This window comes from Carcharhinus amblyrhynchos, chromosome 5 (genome assembly GCF_965287045.1).
Source record: "Carcharhinus amblyrhynchos chromosome 5, sCarAmb.v2.hapA, whole genome shotgun sequence".
In the NCBI taxonomy this organism is placed as follows: domain Eukaryota; kingdom Metazoa; phylum Chordata; class Chondrichthyes; order Carcharhiniformes; family Carcharhinidae; genus Carcharhinus; species Carcharhinus amblyrhynchos.
This window is the reverse complement of record NC_137328.1, coordinates 73,341,371-73,358,735: the sequence shown is the minus strand read 5'-3', so window position 1 is coordinate 73,358,735 and position 17,365 is coordinate 73,341,371. Positions and strand designations below refer to the sequence as shown.

The 17,365-nt window shown below is 42.5% G+C and overlaps 1 protein-coding gene across 1 annotated transcript in view; it reads left to right on the top strand.

Moving 5' to 3' along the window:
- kcnn2 (potassium calcium-activated channel subfamily N member 2) overlaps positions 1 to 17,365 on the top strand; it is a 144,620-nt gene that overhangs the window by 90,968 nt on the left and 36,287 nt on the right. The window contains exon 4 of the mRNA XM_080189703.1: positions 13,441 to 13,582. Coding sequence (XP_080045829.1) covers positions 13,441 to 13,582 — 142 coding nt within the window. The remainder of the gene's footprint in view (positions 1 to 13,440; positions 13,583 to 17,365) is intronic.

Genomic DNA, 17,365 nt, shown 5'->3' with positions numbered 1-17,365 from the left:
AAGAGATGACCAGAAAGTTCTAATATCAACTAAATCCCAGGAATCATGGTAATGTGAAATGTCAGAATTATTTGTACAGCGTCAGAGTCTTTGCCTAATGATTGTCGAGTACTCTCCAATTCCCGATCTGACATGCTGACAGCAAACTAATGTCTACTGAGGTCAATTTAATCATCTGCTGGTCTTGTTTGATTTTCATTTTCCAGTGGGCATCAGAGACTTGGCTGTGAAATTGGACCCTTTTGCATTATTGGTTTCAGTGATAGGGGAGCCCAAATGGGCTAAAGTTGTGACATTTCCACCTCTGGTTATTTCTGGCTCAGCCCAAACCAATTGCCAGCTTTTCAAGGGCAATGCCACAAGCATGCTGTACTTCCTCCGGAAGCATGCAGTGTGGGTACATCACGATATCAGTCAGTGTCTAATGCTGCTTTGGCACCATTTTGCACCTCACAAGTCTTGTTGATGCACTCTCTTAAACAAGCATTTAAAACTCAATGGACATACTTACTGTTAATAGGTTACATTTCCAATGTCTGTGTGAAGAAATGCAATTTGTCATTTAGCACCAAGCTAAGGTGAATGATTAGTTAGTTATTTCAATGATCAGGAGTTAAATCTTCCACATATATTTAGAAATACTCCTATCATTCAGCATTTTACATTTGATTTCTTTGAATTCCTCCCAGTGCATCTAAGTTCTCTTTGAAGGCCAAAACTGTAAGCTCTGACCAATAAGTTCACAAAGGCTAAAACAGAGTATTAGTTCAAATCTCTGTGAAGATTTTTACCAAAAACTGATTCTCATTACTGACATGAGGTTCACAGCCAGCTTTAATCAATCTGAATAAGTATTGAATAATGTTGTTTCCCACATAATATTTAGCTGAATTGGATTTTTTAAATTTGTTCTGCTGGTGGGCCAGCCAGTCATTAATTGCCCTTGGACTGGATGTTTGCTCGGCTAATTTGGGGGCATTTCACATGTAGGTCAGACTAGGTTATGGTGGCATATTTCCTTCCTTATTAGTGATTATTAGATTTTTTAATGCCTATTGACAATGGTTTCAAGGTCATTGTTAGACTTTTAATTCCAGATCTTTATTGAATTCAAATTTCACCATCCCCGAAGCATTACCCTATGTTTCTGGATTACTACACCAGTGATAATGCCATTGTGCAACCCACCATTCCCACACCTGAATGCTGACTAATGATCCTTGCTGGAAATTACCATCTGTGATGTCCAAGAACGGCAGGATTTGGCTCAATAGTGATTCTCTTCATAGTTCAATAGCCTGGTAAACATTCACTATTGCGGATTGCACATGCAGAATAAACAGTTGAACCAAGACAATATTGATATGATTCAGTGCCTATGAGAGATAATAAGCAAAAAGAAGTTTTATATAGTATGAGCACTTGCATGAACTTCGCTGATCAAAAGTTCTATACTGAACAAATAGATTGTAAAATTAATCTGATGTCAAAGTTTTTGCTTAATTATTTTAGTGACCAAGGAAAAAATTTCTGGACTTTTTTTTGCAAATATGTTATTGTTGGCAAAATAAGGAAGAAAGGCTACCTGGGAGGACTAATGTTGATATGCCAGTTGGTTCAGATTTCAGTGCACCAAAATATCCAAAGAGGAGGGACAGAAAGGATACAAAAAGAACAAGACATTATTAGGATACAAGACAATGTGTAAACATTTTAAGAAGTGATTGTATAACATGGTGGCTACACAGCTGGATGGTGTTTTAAAACATAGGCAGCAATTCAGTGGTGATTTATTTCTCCATAGCTAATTAAGGATCGACTTTTATTTTATTCTTGCCATTCAATTTTCTTTTGTATCATTCTTTATTTGGTGGCTGACTTAACTATTGGTTTAGAAAATAACATAATTGCTTTCTTCTGTGAGGAATTACTGCCATAGGAAGCTGCTGCACATATTGTGGCAAGAAAAAAACAATCTATATACACACAGCATACAAAAACAAATCAATCAAAGAGTATAAAAAATGTTTTCTGACTTAAAATAAGCAATTGTTGGGTAATCTTCCAATGCTGCTAAAACACATGTATTGTTAGTATTTTACATAGCCTGTCAAAGACAATTTTCAGAAACAGTTCACAATTACAATCTTCGATTTTTGGAACTGCTGTTTTTGAGGTATGTTATAGCACACTGTTTTTAAAGAGTTGGGTCATGATTCTTTGCATTGATATTTTCAAACAAGCAGCATAAGGAATTGCTCATACTTGTTGGTGTTTCTGCTATTTCCTACTGTGACATAGAGTTTTATCTACCCTAAACCCCACCCAATACCCTTGGGCATGCACTTCCTTTCTCGGTAGTTTCTGCTTCCCCACCCTTTTCAGAAGTTGGTGTAGGTCAGTGGGGATATATCAGTTTAAGTTGGAAGTGGAAGTTGTAGCCAGAATCACTGACAGAAATTTTAAAAAATCAATTTAAAAAAAATCATCCTGAAGTGACTCTTTTACAAAAGGAGTTGTAATTCACCCCTATAACATTCTTGTAGGGGAGCTAGATTTCCTCATGGTACCCTTCCCTATCCCTCCCATCTTTGTGTGTGGAGAATTTGCTGGGGTGGAAGCCCACATCGGCACATGCACTGGGATTTATTCCCTCACACCGCCACCTCCCAAAAGATTTCCCTCTTCTGACATGTAACTAATGGTACCACCATTCATTACTTCAAAGCCAATTCTCTGAATTCTTCAGCCATACGTGGCACCTAGTCTCAGTCATGACGAAATGAGCAAGATCATCAATCATGCAATAGACTGCCTTCTAATTCAGTATTAGACACAGAGAGTAGGGACAAATGAGTCCTTTTCAAATTGGCAAGCTGTAACTAGTGGAATGCCGCAGGGGTCAGTACTGGGGCCTCAACTATTTACCATCTATAGCAATGACTTAGTTGGAGAGACTCAATGTGTGGTAGCTAAATTTGCCAATAACAGCAAAATAGGAATGTAAGTTCTCAAGAGAAGATGGAAAGTGATCTTATCCTCTTTGACAGGATAAATAGAAAAGCAGTATAGTATTTAAGTAGAGAGAATTTGTTGAACTCAGTAGTATGGAGTGATCTGGGTGTTGTGGTATATGAATCACATAAAGTTAACCACATAAAGGTACTGCAAGTGATTAGGAAGGCAAAATGGAATGTTGCTGTTTATTGTAAAGGGAATGGAATATAAAAATTTTACTGCAGCTGTAAAGGGCCTTGCAAGACTGTACCTGGAGCTCTGTGTCACGTTTTGGTCTCTTCATTTGGAAATAGATATAGGGACGATGTAATGCTGGGTGGGCTGAGCCGGTAAGATTGTGCGAGAGCTGACATATCAGGTTCATGCCAATTTCTCGCTCCTTGCAATCTTACTAGCACCGGATATTCAGCGACATCAACCAGCTGGTCATTTCTGGTGCAAGGCTGAATAAATTATTTAAATCAACTTTAAATATAATTTACATGGAATTAGCAAGCCTGGGACTCAATCTTCTAGGTTCACTTGCCTCTGTGGCCTTGCTGGGAGGGGTTCTGTCTGGCACAGAAAGTAGCTGGTCCCCATGAATGTGGACCAGTTGTGATGGGCTTGCCGGTAGAACCGGAGGCCATTGAGACCTCTAGGTGAGGCCAAGAGCAAAGACAGTGCCCCTAGGGCAGTGCCAGCCTGGCACCCTGGCACTGCCCACTGGACACTTTGGCATTGCCACAGGCACCCTGGCACTGCCCACTAGGCACAGGGCAATGCCAAGGGGGCAGGGCTTAAGGAGGGTGGGGCAATGCCAAGGGGGCCATCTGGAGGGCATGGCTGACTGCAGGGCAGGTCATTGGGGGTTTGGGGGGGGAAGGGGAGCAGATGGTCAGTAAGGGAGGGAGGGGAGTCCTGCTGATGTTTTAAGCCCCGATCTTTCCCCTATAGGCAAGGAATGGTTTAGCCCATTTTTTCATGCATTAAATGCGCAAAATTCTGGATTTGAACTTGCCCAGAAAACAGGTGAGAAACTCTCCCATTTTCCCACCTGACGTGGACTTAGAATTTTTTTTGGTAAGATCACCCTCATAATTGGTTTAGTAGCAGTTCAGAGAAGGTTCACTTGACTCATTCCTGAACGGATGGGTTACCTTATAAAGAAATGTTGAACAGGTTGTGCTTACACTCATTGGAGTTTAGAAGAATGAGAGGTGATCTAATTGAAATAAATAAGATGCCGAGGGGGCTGGATAGGTAGGTACCAGGAGGATGTTCCCCTCATGGCAGAGATCAGAACTAGGGGACACAGTTTTTATGACAGATTAGAAGTACTTTTTTCAGAGGGTCATTAATATGCGGAGTCTCCTTCCGGAGAAAGCAGTGGAGGCTAGGGCATTGAATTGAGAAAGATAGATTTTTGATAGCCAAGAGAGTCAACGGTCATGGGCCAAACAGGAAAGTTAAATTTGGACCACAACCAGATCAACCATGATCTAACTGAATGGCAGAATGGGTTCAAAGGGGTGAATGGCCTACTCCTGCTCCTACGTTCCCATTCTTGCTCTTAGGAAGCAATGTTCTCCAAAGAAAAACATGAGTCTATGCTTAATCAGTTGCTAAGACTATATCACGAATGCTGGCAACTTGTTCTGTTCTCTCCTGCTGTTGTCACTTAGCAGGAGTTGCCAACTCTGGGAGAAACTGGGGGAATTATTAGGTTCATACAAAATGATACTGTCAATTATATAAAGAAAAACACAGACTCAGGAATGATTACAATGCAGTAATCTCATTGAAAGTAACCTTATAAACTCGCCAACAAAGATTCAATTGTTTATGGATTGCAGGGTTATAATCACTCACCAATATTTATTATTTATTTATCATCTCTATCTATATGATTTTAATTTTCTAAGGAAATGTTTTAGATTGATTTTCGTTCTGCCTTTGCACCATCAACAGAGATGTTGGTTAACATTAACTGCTGTTGAATTATGTCTTCTACACACATATTAAAATTTAAAGCTCACAGAGCAAGATCAAGATTTAGGGACTATAGTAGATGAATCATCGATGGATCACAAGTGGAGTGCCGAGGCGTTTGGGAGAATAAATAAAGTTTTGAATTATGTTGTTTGAACAGTATAGTATTAACGTGACAATATAATGCTTAGGCTGGTATCAAAATAGGAGGATTTCAGTCAGTTTGGCTCCCATACATGGCAGTAATGTTAATGCCTTGAGAAGTGGAAGAGGTCAGCAGCTAAAATGATATTCTCTTCTACTGCTCCAAGTTCTTGTTATATATTGTAAAGCGATGCATCTCTGCGCTGTGGCATCGCTACAGGCATACCAGGATTTTTTCTCTCTTCCATATTGGACTTCAATCAGCCAACATCTTGTAAATAAATGGTCAAGATCGGAAAATTCAACATAACACAATTTTGTTATTGAACTGCTAGCCTCTGACACTGCTCAATTCATCATTTTCCTTTAATGACCTTTCAACAATCTTTATCAATCACAATTGGTCCTAATATTAATAACTTCATCTCATCCACACTCAATGGACATCGTTGCAAATTTTACATCTCACAACTTGCACAAACTGCCAGCAATTCAACAATGTGAGTCACATCAAATGCATTGGACTGACACACTTCTCCATCTCTTACTGAACAAGCTGGGACATAACTGGAGGCAGCATCAGCTAAGCCATGGGGAGCATTTATGATGCCACTACGGAGGAGATGCTGTCCATCATTGGAGTGGCCAGGACTGAGCTTAGGGCCAGTGGCAGGGCAGAAATAATGAATGATGATGGGATCCTCATACCTACTCCTCTTTCTCACATCCCACTTCACCTTCATCTCACAATATCAACTGACGTACAAGTTAGAGATGATGCAAGCAATTCATTTCCCCTCCCCTCATCAAAACCCTATTCTTCTGTCTTTCCCATTTCAGATACTCAGGACCTGACACTTGGCCAGACAGTGGCAGAAGTGCAACAGATGGAAGATCAGGAAGATAGCGGTGAAGAAGAAACACCATCACTTGCTCTAATACTTATATCCACCACCTCAGATACTGCTATTGTGTGTAATTTAGAGGCAGGAAATATATATGATGAGGCATCAGGTATGAGCAAGCTGCAGCCATGGCAGGGATCAAGAGGGCACAAGTTCCAGCTCGCTAGAGGGCATGGTTGCATCGAACTTCTGCTCAGGACATTGATGGAGCTGCTTCCAGAAGAAGGCTGATGATTACACACAATGAAATGCTTGGTGCATGGGTAGTTTGTCAGAAAGCCTACGTGTAATGTCAAGGAGCATAGAGGAAATTGGCATCATTGGTAGAGAGCCGTGTGTAAAGTTTGGGGAGGCTGGGTAGGCCAGCGAATGTTGCTGGGGGGGGCGGGGAGGGCTGCAAAAGAAATCAGGAGGCCAGCAATTAAAAAGCCAGTAATGGGGGGCAGTGTAAATGTGCTGATTGCCCCACTGACAGATCGGCGCATCTGCAGTGGCCCACTCAACACTATCCAGATGGCCTCACGGATGGGATAAGCCCCCCACCACCCTCACCCCTCCCATCCAGTTACCAGTGTGAATCTCTCTGAAGCATTCTGAGTGCACAGAGTGCCAGAGATTTGTTCAGGCTAGTGTACCCAAAAACCAGGCGGGAAATTCTCCTGTGTACTTGCCCATTGGACATTGCTTTTTTTGGGAGAATTCCAGCCCTGATGTCCAACACCATGAGAAAACTTATAGGCCCAACCCTGATGTAGTATCTGGTGGCTGGGTGTCTCAGCTTCCATTGGCAGCACCAGCAGCAAGCACCTAATAACTGAATGCTGAAGTGGAGGCTTGAACTAAAGCCGTACAAGCTGACTGCCATGCAAGTCCAGTCCACTCTCACTGCAGCTCAGCCTGTTGCCATGCAGACTCAGACTGCCCCCATCATTCCTGTGTTTAAAAGGGTTTTTAGGGCCTCACAGCTTTCCAGCAACCTGACCTCCAATATATTGCAGGGATTGCTGAAGTGCAACGTGGGACTGTGGAGCATGAATCTGCTGTCCTCTCTCAGGATGATTTAATTCATCTTCCCAGCAGTGCCACTTTGCTCATGCCCTGTTGCCTGCCAATTAGCCCAGACTGTTGCCAGCCATGCAAAGTGATGCAGTCCAGAGCGAGGCCTCCTATGATGCAGTGCTCCTTGAGGTCACCCTGAAAGATTATGTGCTGTCTCCCTCATTGAAAGTCAGGAGCCTTTCTCCGGCCATGCTGCAGCCACTGAGGTATTAGTGCTTGGAGCATTAGGACAGGCAAAGCAACCAGAAGACAGGCACTAAGAAATGCTCAAGGGTGATTAGGTAACTTTTGTATGAAATACTGGATGGTTTATTTTACGTTGTATCTGAGAGCATGCTGTGGTGGTCGGTAACTGAGGGAAGATAAAGCATGACTTTTGATGGATGGGAAATTGAGATTTCTTTCACCATTGATCAGACAGCCTGGCTAGAAAAGGACAGTTTTGGTTGTCTCCTCTTCATGCTTTACTCCTCACCATGTGCCAAGTAGTAAGGGTTCTGCCACCATGGTGCCAAATTGTGCAGCTTGAAGCAAACCATGAAGATTCTTGACACATGCTATGTCAAGAACTGCTCCCACAGAGCAGTGCACGCAGTGGAAGCATTATTTAAACACTCTAATCATCTACTTATTATATGCATCCTTATCACGTGAGCATGGGTTGTGCACCACAGTCATGAGCCACTGACATCAGATGTCACCTTGCAGCCACCCTCTGGTTTGGCGTGGGGGCTCAAATGCCGATGGCGTGACAGATTGGCACAGAATGAAAGCCATCATGACTGTTGCCAGAATAGCACTGACTTGGATACATGTATGATGCACTGAGTTTGGTCGCACACCACCCAGTCATTGTCAAAGTGGAATCCCTCAGAATTGACGTTTAACACCTGTAAGGATAGGTACGTACAGTCAGTGAACACTGACTGGGAAGCCTGAAATCCTGGTTAAGCACATGTTCATCTGCCTGTGTCACAGGGGTATTTCCTGTTGCTGATAGAGATTCAATGTTTTCCCTCATTCAGCAGTGGACTGGGAGATGTTGTAAGCATAGCTTGCTCCAGCCTTGAAAGAACATGACACAAAAAGATTCATAGCCACTGTTCCTTTCAGAGCCACTGCCAAAGTCGTCCTTGCTCTGCTCTGCCCCTGCAGTTCCATCTGCACAATCGCACCAACTTGCTGAAGTGGATTACTGAATTCACTATTCCTCTTGATATTAAGATAGGAGAATTACTCCTTGAAGATCCTGGCAGATATGGTCACCTGGTGAGATCTCTTCTCTTTCCTTTTTGTACTTCCAAAGGCATATTCAATTTTCTTTCTTTCTTGATTTTTGCTCTCCCTCCATTTCCTCTCCTTATTTTTTCCCTTTCTTCCCTCTCTTTTTCTCCCCTTTCTCTTTCCTTTCTTCCTTTTCTGTGTCTTCTCTTGGATTCTCACTGGATCTACCACCAGCTCTTAGAGGATATCATTGGTGTAATTCCCAAGGACGCCCAAGCTTACTGACTTGAAATGATCTTTCGTGACGACCCATCCTCCCCGGCCAGCAGAATTTTCCATGGAGTAGGAGATTCCAATCTCTTAACTCCATTCAATTCAATTCTCCACTGCCAGCTCATCTTAATGAGCAATTTCATCAAATTAAGTACTCTTTGAGTGCTAAGATTTGTTGGATTATGTTAATTAACACTTCATTTATGAATAATTGGATGTCATACACATAACAGAAGCAATCACACAATGTGTATTTGAAACATATGGTTTGACCTGTCTCAAAACTGTAACCTTGAAAACAACCCAGCAATCTTCTTGATATATTAATAGATTGGAATAGTGTAGTTTGCTTCTGAACTCTGACTGAAAAGAAGGAGCAGACAGTAGGTTTAAGCAAGGCAGAATTTCTTCATTTTTTTCCCCAACATCCACCCATCCTCTGTACGTCTGTGTTTTAACAGATGCCTGGCTCCTTTGTAGGATAGAAAACATATGGTGAGCTGCAGGCTTTTAAATGTCCCTGAATGTCCAGTGTGACTGGTTTATATATGCAGGTTGCCACAGACTAGCACAACTTTGGTTTTATTGTTCCTGCAAATTCAGGGCCCATTTTTCATAGTGGCACAGTGGTTAGCATTGCTGCTTCATAACTTGAACGACCTGGGTTGAATTTCAGCCTAGGGTGACTGTTTGCATATTCTCCTCATGTCTGCATGGGTTTCATCTGGATGCTCTGATTTCCAGTATTGTGGAGTCCACTAGATGTAGACGAAAGTCATAGGTAGAAGAAGGACTTGAATAAGGCACTCACTGAGTGATAAAATGGGCGGCGCAGGCTTGTAGGGCTGAAGGGCCTGTTTCCTGTGCTGTGCTGTACTTTGTTCTTTGTTCTTTGAAACAATCCAGTGATATGTAGTTTAGGTGGATTGACCATGATAAGTTGTCTTTTAGTGTCCCAAGATGTGTACATTAGGTGGATTAGTGGGGTAAATACCCAAGGTTATGGGAAACGGCAGGGGGGGGGTGGCGGCGTTGTTGACCTGGGTAAGATGTTTTGTCGGATGGTGCATAGTGTGTGGGCAGAATGGCATGCCAGGAATCTATGATTCTATAATCTGAGCTTCTGAAGTCCAAGGTAGTTTTATTGTCTAATATTATTTCTAAATCTGATTTTACTTAATTAGCATGCTGACCTTGCTCATGTGGATTGATCATATCTTTAGGATTCTTAAGAAAAGTCATGAGTTTGCATTTGGTTATTTGAATGAAGATAAAGGGATTTTAATATTTAGATTGCAAAGCAGCATTGCGGCAAAATTAAATTACCTTGACTTTGGTTCAGATAATTCAACTTTAGAGGGAACTATTAAAGGAAAATGTAATTTCAAATCAAATTATTGACCAATTTAGGCAATTACTTGTATTATGACCTACCGTGCTTTGCAAAATCTTTTGGATAATTACTTGAGACCGTATTTTATCAACAATTTATATGTATTGTTTTGAAATGCTAAACCTGCAGAAACTAATGGGGGAATTTGAAGTTTGTCCCAGCCAAACAAGTGATAGTATTCCTCTTCTCTGTCATTCCCATTAGTTCATCATGCTATCTGGAGGGGCTTTCAACTTTTCAAACTCTGAGCAGTGCTGGGATGAAATGGAGTTGTTATTATTTACCCTGGTCAGTCAGTCATTTATTGTAAATGTCATTCACCAAAATATTATTCATTAAAGCAGTTGGTGTTGCTCTGAAATTTTTAAGTTGAGGCTGCCACACAGGACTAATAATTTGTGATACAATGAAGAGATCTGTGGAACCCTGGATATTAGACCTCAGTCCTCATTACCATGAGGCCAGCACTGCAGGAGGAGCTATCAGCGATGACAGAAAATAACAACTATCAGATAAGTCAGAGATTTGGATGGGGGTAAGTTGGGTATTGTGGGGCTATGGTCAGGAGGGATCAATGGCAAGGAGCTGTAGAGAGAGTTCATTTGGGGACTGGATTTGAAGGTGTCAGGATTATAGGGGGAGAATCTGGAGAGGACAGGGCCAGGGGTGATTGGAGGCCATCATCACACAAGGTTGAGAATGTTGGGGATCTTAGGACTTCTGGAATGTGGACTAAAATGATGTTTTACAAGCAATTGACCTTTTCTGAGCTTTGTCTTCATGGTTGATGTTAGCTGCCATAGGGAACACCAATGTTCCGGCAGGCAGCTGAAATAGGCATCAGATCCCTTATTCATACACAAATGGCCTAATACCTACTTCAGGCTTAGATAAAGGATGCTTCTTGTTGGTCCTTACACAACATGATTGATGATATATTCTGAGTCAGAATCATCCACTTCCTGCCAAACATTTTGATGTCTTAGCAGGCTGTGTGCTGCTGAAAATTGGGAGCTACATGACCCAATTTGTAGGCTGGAATGTTACAGCAGGATTGGATGATCAAGTGAGAACACTGCCACAGTGCATGTTCCAATGCTGATATCTAGCTACAATTGTTGAGGTTTAGCATTTAGTACACTGGCATGGCACCACAATGGGCACAGTGACTAGCACTGCTGCCTCACAGTGCCAGGGTCCTGGGTTCAATTCCTGGCATAGGTGTCTGTGCGGAGTTTGCACGTTCTCCCTGTGTCTGTGTGGTTTTCTTCCGGGTGCTCCGGTTTCCTCCCACAGTCCGAAGGACATGCTGATTCAGTGCATTGACCATGCTAAATTCTCCCTCAGTGTACCTGAACAGGCACCAGCCAGGGCAACTAGGGGATTTTCATGGCAACTTCATGCAGTGTTAATGTAAGCCTACTTCTGACACTAATAAATTTTAAAAAATGCGTAGTTTAGATGGGTTATCTATGGTAAATGCATAGAGATAGAGCGGGACTGGGTCTGGATAAGATGCTCTTTCACAGAGTCAGTACAGACTCAATGGGCTAAATAACCTTCTGCAGTGCAGTGTTTCTACAGATCCTATTTGTTCATTGGTTTTAAGCATTTAGTTTATTATTTACCATGGACATTACTCCTACTTATAGTTTGAGACATGTGGACACCTGATATGAGGAGTTTCCTTTAGATCAATCCTTACACAATGTAACAGACATTGCTAATTAAGATCTAGTGAACAATGAAATCCATTTACTAATCTTTTGGAGCTGGTGACGAGATGCTTTTGTTGTAACGAGAAATATAAAAAGTATCCCCATTTGCTGTGCTTCCTAGTAGCCTATTATTACCTGCTATCTATATTAGATTTGATGATTCAGGCATATATTCTGATATCTTAATGTTAATTTTATTTCCTTAATTGTTTTTTATTTCCTCAGGTATTTTAAACTTACTTTCAGTAATCCAAACATGAATGGAAAAGAAAGCTAATGAGCTTTTTATACCATTCCCTCAAAGACTTTCAGATTCATAATGGCATGTTATATTGTTGTTTTATATATTCATGGGACATGGGCGGCGCTGGCTGGCCGGCCAGCATTTATTGCCCATCCTTAGTTGCCCTTGGAGGACAGTTGAGAGTCAACCACATTGCTGTGGCTCTGGAGCCACATGTAGGCCAGACCAGGTAAGGACAGCAAATTTCTCGCCCTAAAGGTCATTAGTGAACACGATGGGTTTTTTCAACAGTTGACAATGGTTTCATGGTCAGCCTTAATTCCAGATATTTTTTATTGAATTCAAATTCCACCACTTGCTATGATGGGATTCGAACCAGGATCCCCAAAACAATAGCTGAGTTTCTGGATTAATAATCTAGCGATAATACCACTAGGCCATTGCATCCCTTAATATTGCTCATGTTTCCTATATTTTTAACCTTTGAGCTAGTCTTTTGTTCAGATTCCACATTCTTTCTGTAATTTTTGCCACTAAACTATTCTGAATTGTAGGGTAAATTGACAAACTCCCAAATCCAAGTTTTGGTTTGTCTGAGTTCATATTATCAAAGATAAAGGCTGGGATTTTACAGGGTTGCAGGGAGTGTGCAGGAAGGCAGAGACTCATCACTTTCCTGTCACCTCTGCATTTTATCAGTGGCAGGGAAGGTGGTGGATGGTCCACCAGCCCCTAAGCCAATTAATCACTTGCATCCTGTTATGGCTGGTATTTTACTAACAGCAGGTGAGCACTTTGCCAGATTGTGAGACTGTCAGGTATATCCTGATGGCCTTCTTGTTGGTTGGTGGATGGACCCTTCTGATTAGGCACTTTGTGGCCCATGGAGCCATCCCCCCACCCCCTCCCCAGTACAGCAAGGGTCATCCCCACTGAAACCAGCCCTCCTGTTCCCCACCTTCACATTTCTCAATCCCTGCTCATGAGGATCCCTAGCTGTCTGGCAGGACACACTAATTGTAATTCTGGAGCCTCTTCCATGGTGGCTGATCCAAGCCTGCTGCAGTGGCTATCGCTTCCAGTGACACTGCTGGGACAAAAGCTGTTAGCCCTCTGGTAGGCCAGCAGTTCCTGGCAGTGGGACTTCATCGCTTAAAGGGACAGAAACAGGCAATTAATTGCCTGAAGATAGTAAGATCCAGTGTGGCATGAGCACCTGTGGTGGGGTTGCCACTAACTTTCCGCTTGGCAGACACGTTGCCCTATAAAATTCCAGCCTAGGATTTTGTCTAGATTTCCCTAATGGCAAATATGCATTGTATAGTGATCATTGCAGTTCAAAGCATATTCTAACAAATGTGTACACGGGGAAGGGACTTCTGTATTTTGCAAGTAATAGAGAAGATGTAGTCTAAAAACAATCATTGTAACAATTGAAGTGTGCTCTTACAGTGGGAATAATCTTATAATGATATTCTAATTGGTTTACAGATATCATGATAGCCAAGATGTCACAAGCAATTTTCTTGGAGCAATGTGGCTTATTTCTATCACCTTTCTCTCCATTGGCTATGGTGATATGGTACCGAATACATATTGTGGGAAAGGCGTTTGTCTACTAACAGGGATAATGGTAAGTAACATGTTTCAGCAACTGGAAGTAAAGAACCAGAGACTCGTGTTCTAAAATATCTTTCATGATCAGCACTTTACCAGTAAAGACCTTCAATATGTCACCTTTGTTGTAAGGTAGGAGATAAAGCAACCAATCTGCACACTGCAAGCTTCCTCAAGCCACAATGTAACAAATGACCAGATAATACATTTTTCTGTCTAGCTACTTGAGAGATGATTATTATACCAGACTTACCCCCCCACCAACAAAGGAAGAACAAAAACAGCCCGGGAAACAGGCCCTTCGGCCCAACGAGCCTGCGCCGCCATCTCAACACCACCAGTCCCCCTCTCCAGCCACAACCCTTGTCTAATGTTTTATGGCCATCCAGATTGAGGGAAACTGATTTAGGGACAATTTATTCCTGCCAATCAGCCTAACAGCACATCTTTGGAGTGTGGGAGGAAACCAGAGCACCAGGAGAAAACCCACACAAGCACGGGGAGAATGCGCAAACTCCCACAGACACCGGCCCAAATCCATGTGTCTGCACAGCAATCAGCGATAGTCACTGAGCTGTCGTCTTGCCCAGTATCTTGTCCAGTTTAGGCACACACTAACGACATGAAGCACGAGGCCAATCTCGAACAACCAAGAGCAGCCCCAGTACGACCCATCGCGTGTATGCCTCTCATTGGACACGAGGTGGACCGACTTATAACCTGTGAATGAAAAGGGAAAAAAAAACATTATTATTGTACCATATCCATTTACCTTACCAGGGACGCCCCAGTGCTAATGACCCTATATTCACCCATCTCCAACCCAGTCATGTGCCTGTCTAAGTTACTCTTAAATGACTCTAGCGTGTTTGCCTCCACCACCTTACTTGGCAGAGCATTCCATACCCCCACTACCCTCTGTGTGAGAAACCTCCCTCTAATATCTGTGTTGTACCTCTCCCCCCTCACCTTAAGTCCATGGCCCCTTGTCCTACATGTCTCTATCATAGGAAATAGCTTACCTCTGTTTACTCTATCTATACCCTTCATAATCTTATATACCTCTATTAGATCCCCCCTCAGTCGGCGTCTTTCAAGGGAAAAGAGCCCCAATTTCTTCAATCTTTCCTCATACCCCAGTCCTTCCATACCAGGCAACATCCTGGTAAACCTCCTCTGCACTCTCTCCAGAGTCTCCACGTCCTTCCGGTAGTAAGGCAACCAGAACTGGACGCAGTACTCCAAATGCGGCCTAACATCCCCCCCTTCCCCACATCCCGCAACCCCTGGCTCTTCTTCCAAGTAGTGTCATGGTTTCATCCAGAAGGCAGCGCCTCCAACAGTACAACCTCCCTTCAATACTCCTTCATGTTTTGGAGTGGGTCTTGAACGTCCTGATGCAGAGGTAACAGTGCTACTAACTGAGCCGTGAGTGACGCTGACTAAGTGACAGCTAACAGAGTACTGCATTCAATAGATTGTTGCCTTAAGATAATTATGATGCTGAGAAAGTCAGTCAGCGAACTCATGTGCTTCAGGCAGGAGGCTACTTGTAATGAACAGATAGGGCCATATGATGTACATAGGATGCAGTTTGTGACTTTGAAGTACAAATGTGTGAAACACATGTCACTAATGCTTAACCAATTTATACTGGTAATAAGCATAAGAATATTGGAAGATAGGAACCCAAGTAGGCCATTCACGAGTCTCTTCTGTCCTTCCATTAAACCAGACCTGCTCTGTACACCAGCTTCATTTATCCACCTATGCTCCATACCCCTTGACACCCAAATAGTCACTTGGGAGCCAATAATGACCTAGTGCGCTCTGGAGAATATAGCAGTGCAGCAGAGTTGAGCTGATATGTCTTCCTAATGTTGTTATCTTAGTAGCTAAGGGTTTGTAAATAATGCTCTGGCTGAACAATGCATCAATCACTAGTGTGACACATCTGTGGACAGCAAATTGTCTTTTTGAAACTTTTCATGATGTGAGAGCCCTTTTTAATATTTTTTCACAGGATATGGGCATTGCTGGCCAGGCCAGCATGTATTGCCATCTCTAATTGCCCTTGAGAAGGTGGTGCTAAGCTGCCTTCTAAAACCACAGTAAGAAGTCTGACAACATCAGGTTTAGGTCCAACCGATTTATTTGTTGACTATTTGACTACCTCAAATAAATTGGTTGGACTTAAACCTGGTGTTGTCAGACTTCTTACTGTGTTTACCCCAGTCCAACGCCGGCATCTCCACATCATTCTAAAACCACTGCAGAGCATGTGTTGTAGGTGCACCCACAGTGCTGTTAGGAAAGAAGTTCCGAGATTTTGGCCCAGCATCAGTGAAAGAACGGGGATATCTTTCCAAGTCAGGATAGTGAGTGGCTTGGACGGGAAACTCCAGGTGGTGGTGTTCCCATGCATTTGCTGCACCTAATCTGGGTGGTAGAGGCTATGGATTTGGAAGGTGCTATAGAAGAAGATTTGATAAGTTGATGCACTGCATGTTGTATTTGGTATACAATGCTGTCATTGGTGTTGAGCTTCTTGAGCTGTTGTTGGAGCTGCACTCATTCAGACAAATGGAGAGTATTCCATCACACTCTTGACTTGGTCCTTTTAGATGGTGGACAGGCTTTGGGAGTCAGGAGGTGATTTACTCTGTGCAGAATTCTAACTTCTGACCCGCTCTTGCAGCATCAATATTTATGTGGCTAGTCCAGTTCAGTTTCTGGTCAATGGTAACCCTCAGAAGGTTGCTCATGGGGGATTCAGCAATGGTAATGCCATTGAATGTCAAAGGGATTCTCTCTTTTTGGAGATGTTTTTATCTGGCGTTTGTGTAGTGCCAATATTACTTGCCTTTTATTAGCTCAAGCCTAAATGTTGTCCAGATCGTGCTGCATATGAGCATGGATCTGAGTGTCTGGGGAGTCACAACTGGTGCTGGACATTGTGCAATCATCAGCGAATATCCTATTTCTGACCTAATGATGGAGGGAAGGTCATTGACAAAGCAGCTGAAGATGGTTGGGCCTAGGACACTACTGGCAAGGCCACAGTTAATTACTCAGCTTGTGATACAACAGAGTGCTTTGCTAGGTCACATATAAGATTGGATGACATTGTTTTGAGGCTGAATAAATTAACAAAATACCATCATGTATTCTAACTCAGAATGAAGTGTATAGACATTTTAGTCTTGTATTTCAAAAAGGAGAAACATTGTTAACTTTATGCATTAAGTATAAGTTAGACAAGGGTGCAAGATTAATACATTTTATCAACAAAAGAAAATGTGGAATTCGATCGCACTTTTTGGCCTAGAAATTGGTTTCAATCAGAATGGGTAGACCTGAGGTGATCAGACATTAGGCCTTAGACCTCAATTACTCAAGGCTAGAATGCTGCACATGCCTGCTGAGTGTCCCATGCAGCTCTGGCTTAACCAAGTCGCTTCTGCAAGAGAAGGAAGTAATTGGGAGGAAGTGAAGCACGCAACAGTCTTCTTACCTCAATGTGGGCACAATAAGAAATCTCACAACACAAGGTTAAAGTCCAACAAGTTTATTTGTTATCACGAGCTTTCAGAGCTGCTCCTTTATCATGTAAGTCTCCTGACAGAGTAGCGCTCCCAAAGCTCACAATTCCAAATAAACCTGTTGGACTTTAACTTGGTGTTGTGAGACTTCTTACTGTGACTACCACATCACAGCAAATGTGGAGTCGGGAATAGCACTCCTGATCATCCCAACTCTACACTCAGCCATGTATATTTGCTAAAAGCTTTTTTATGGT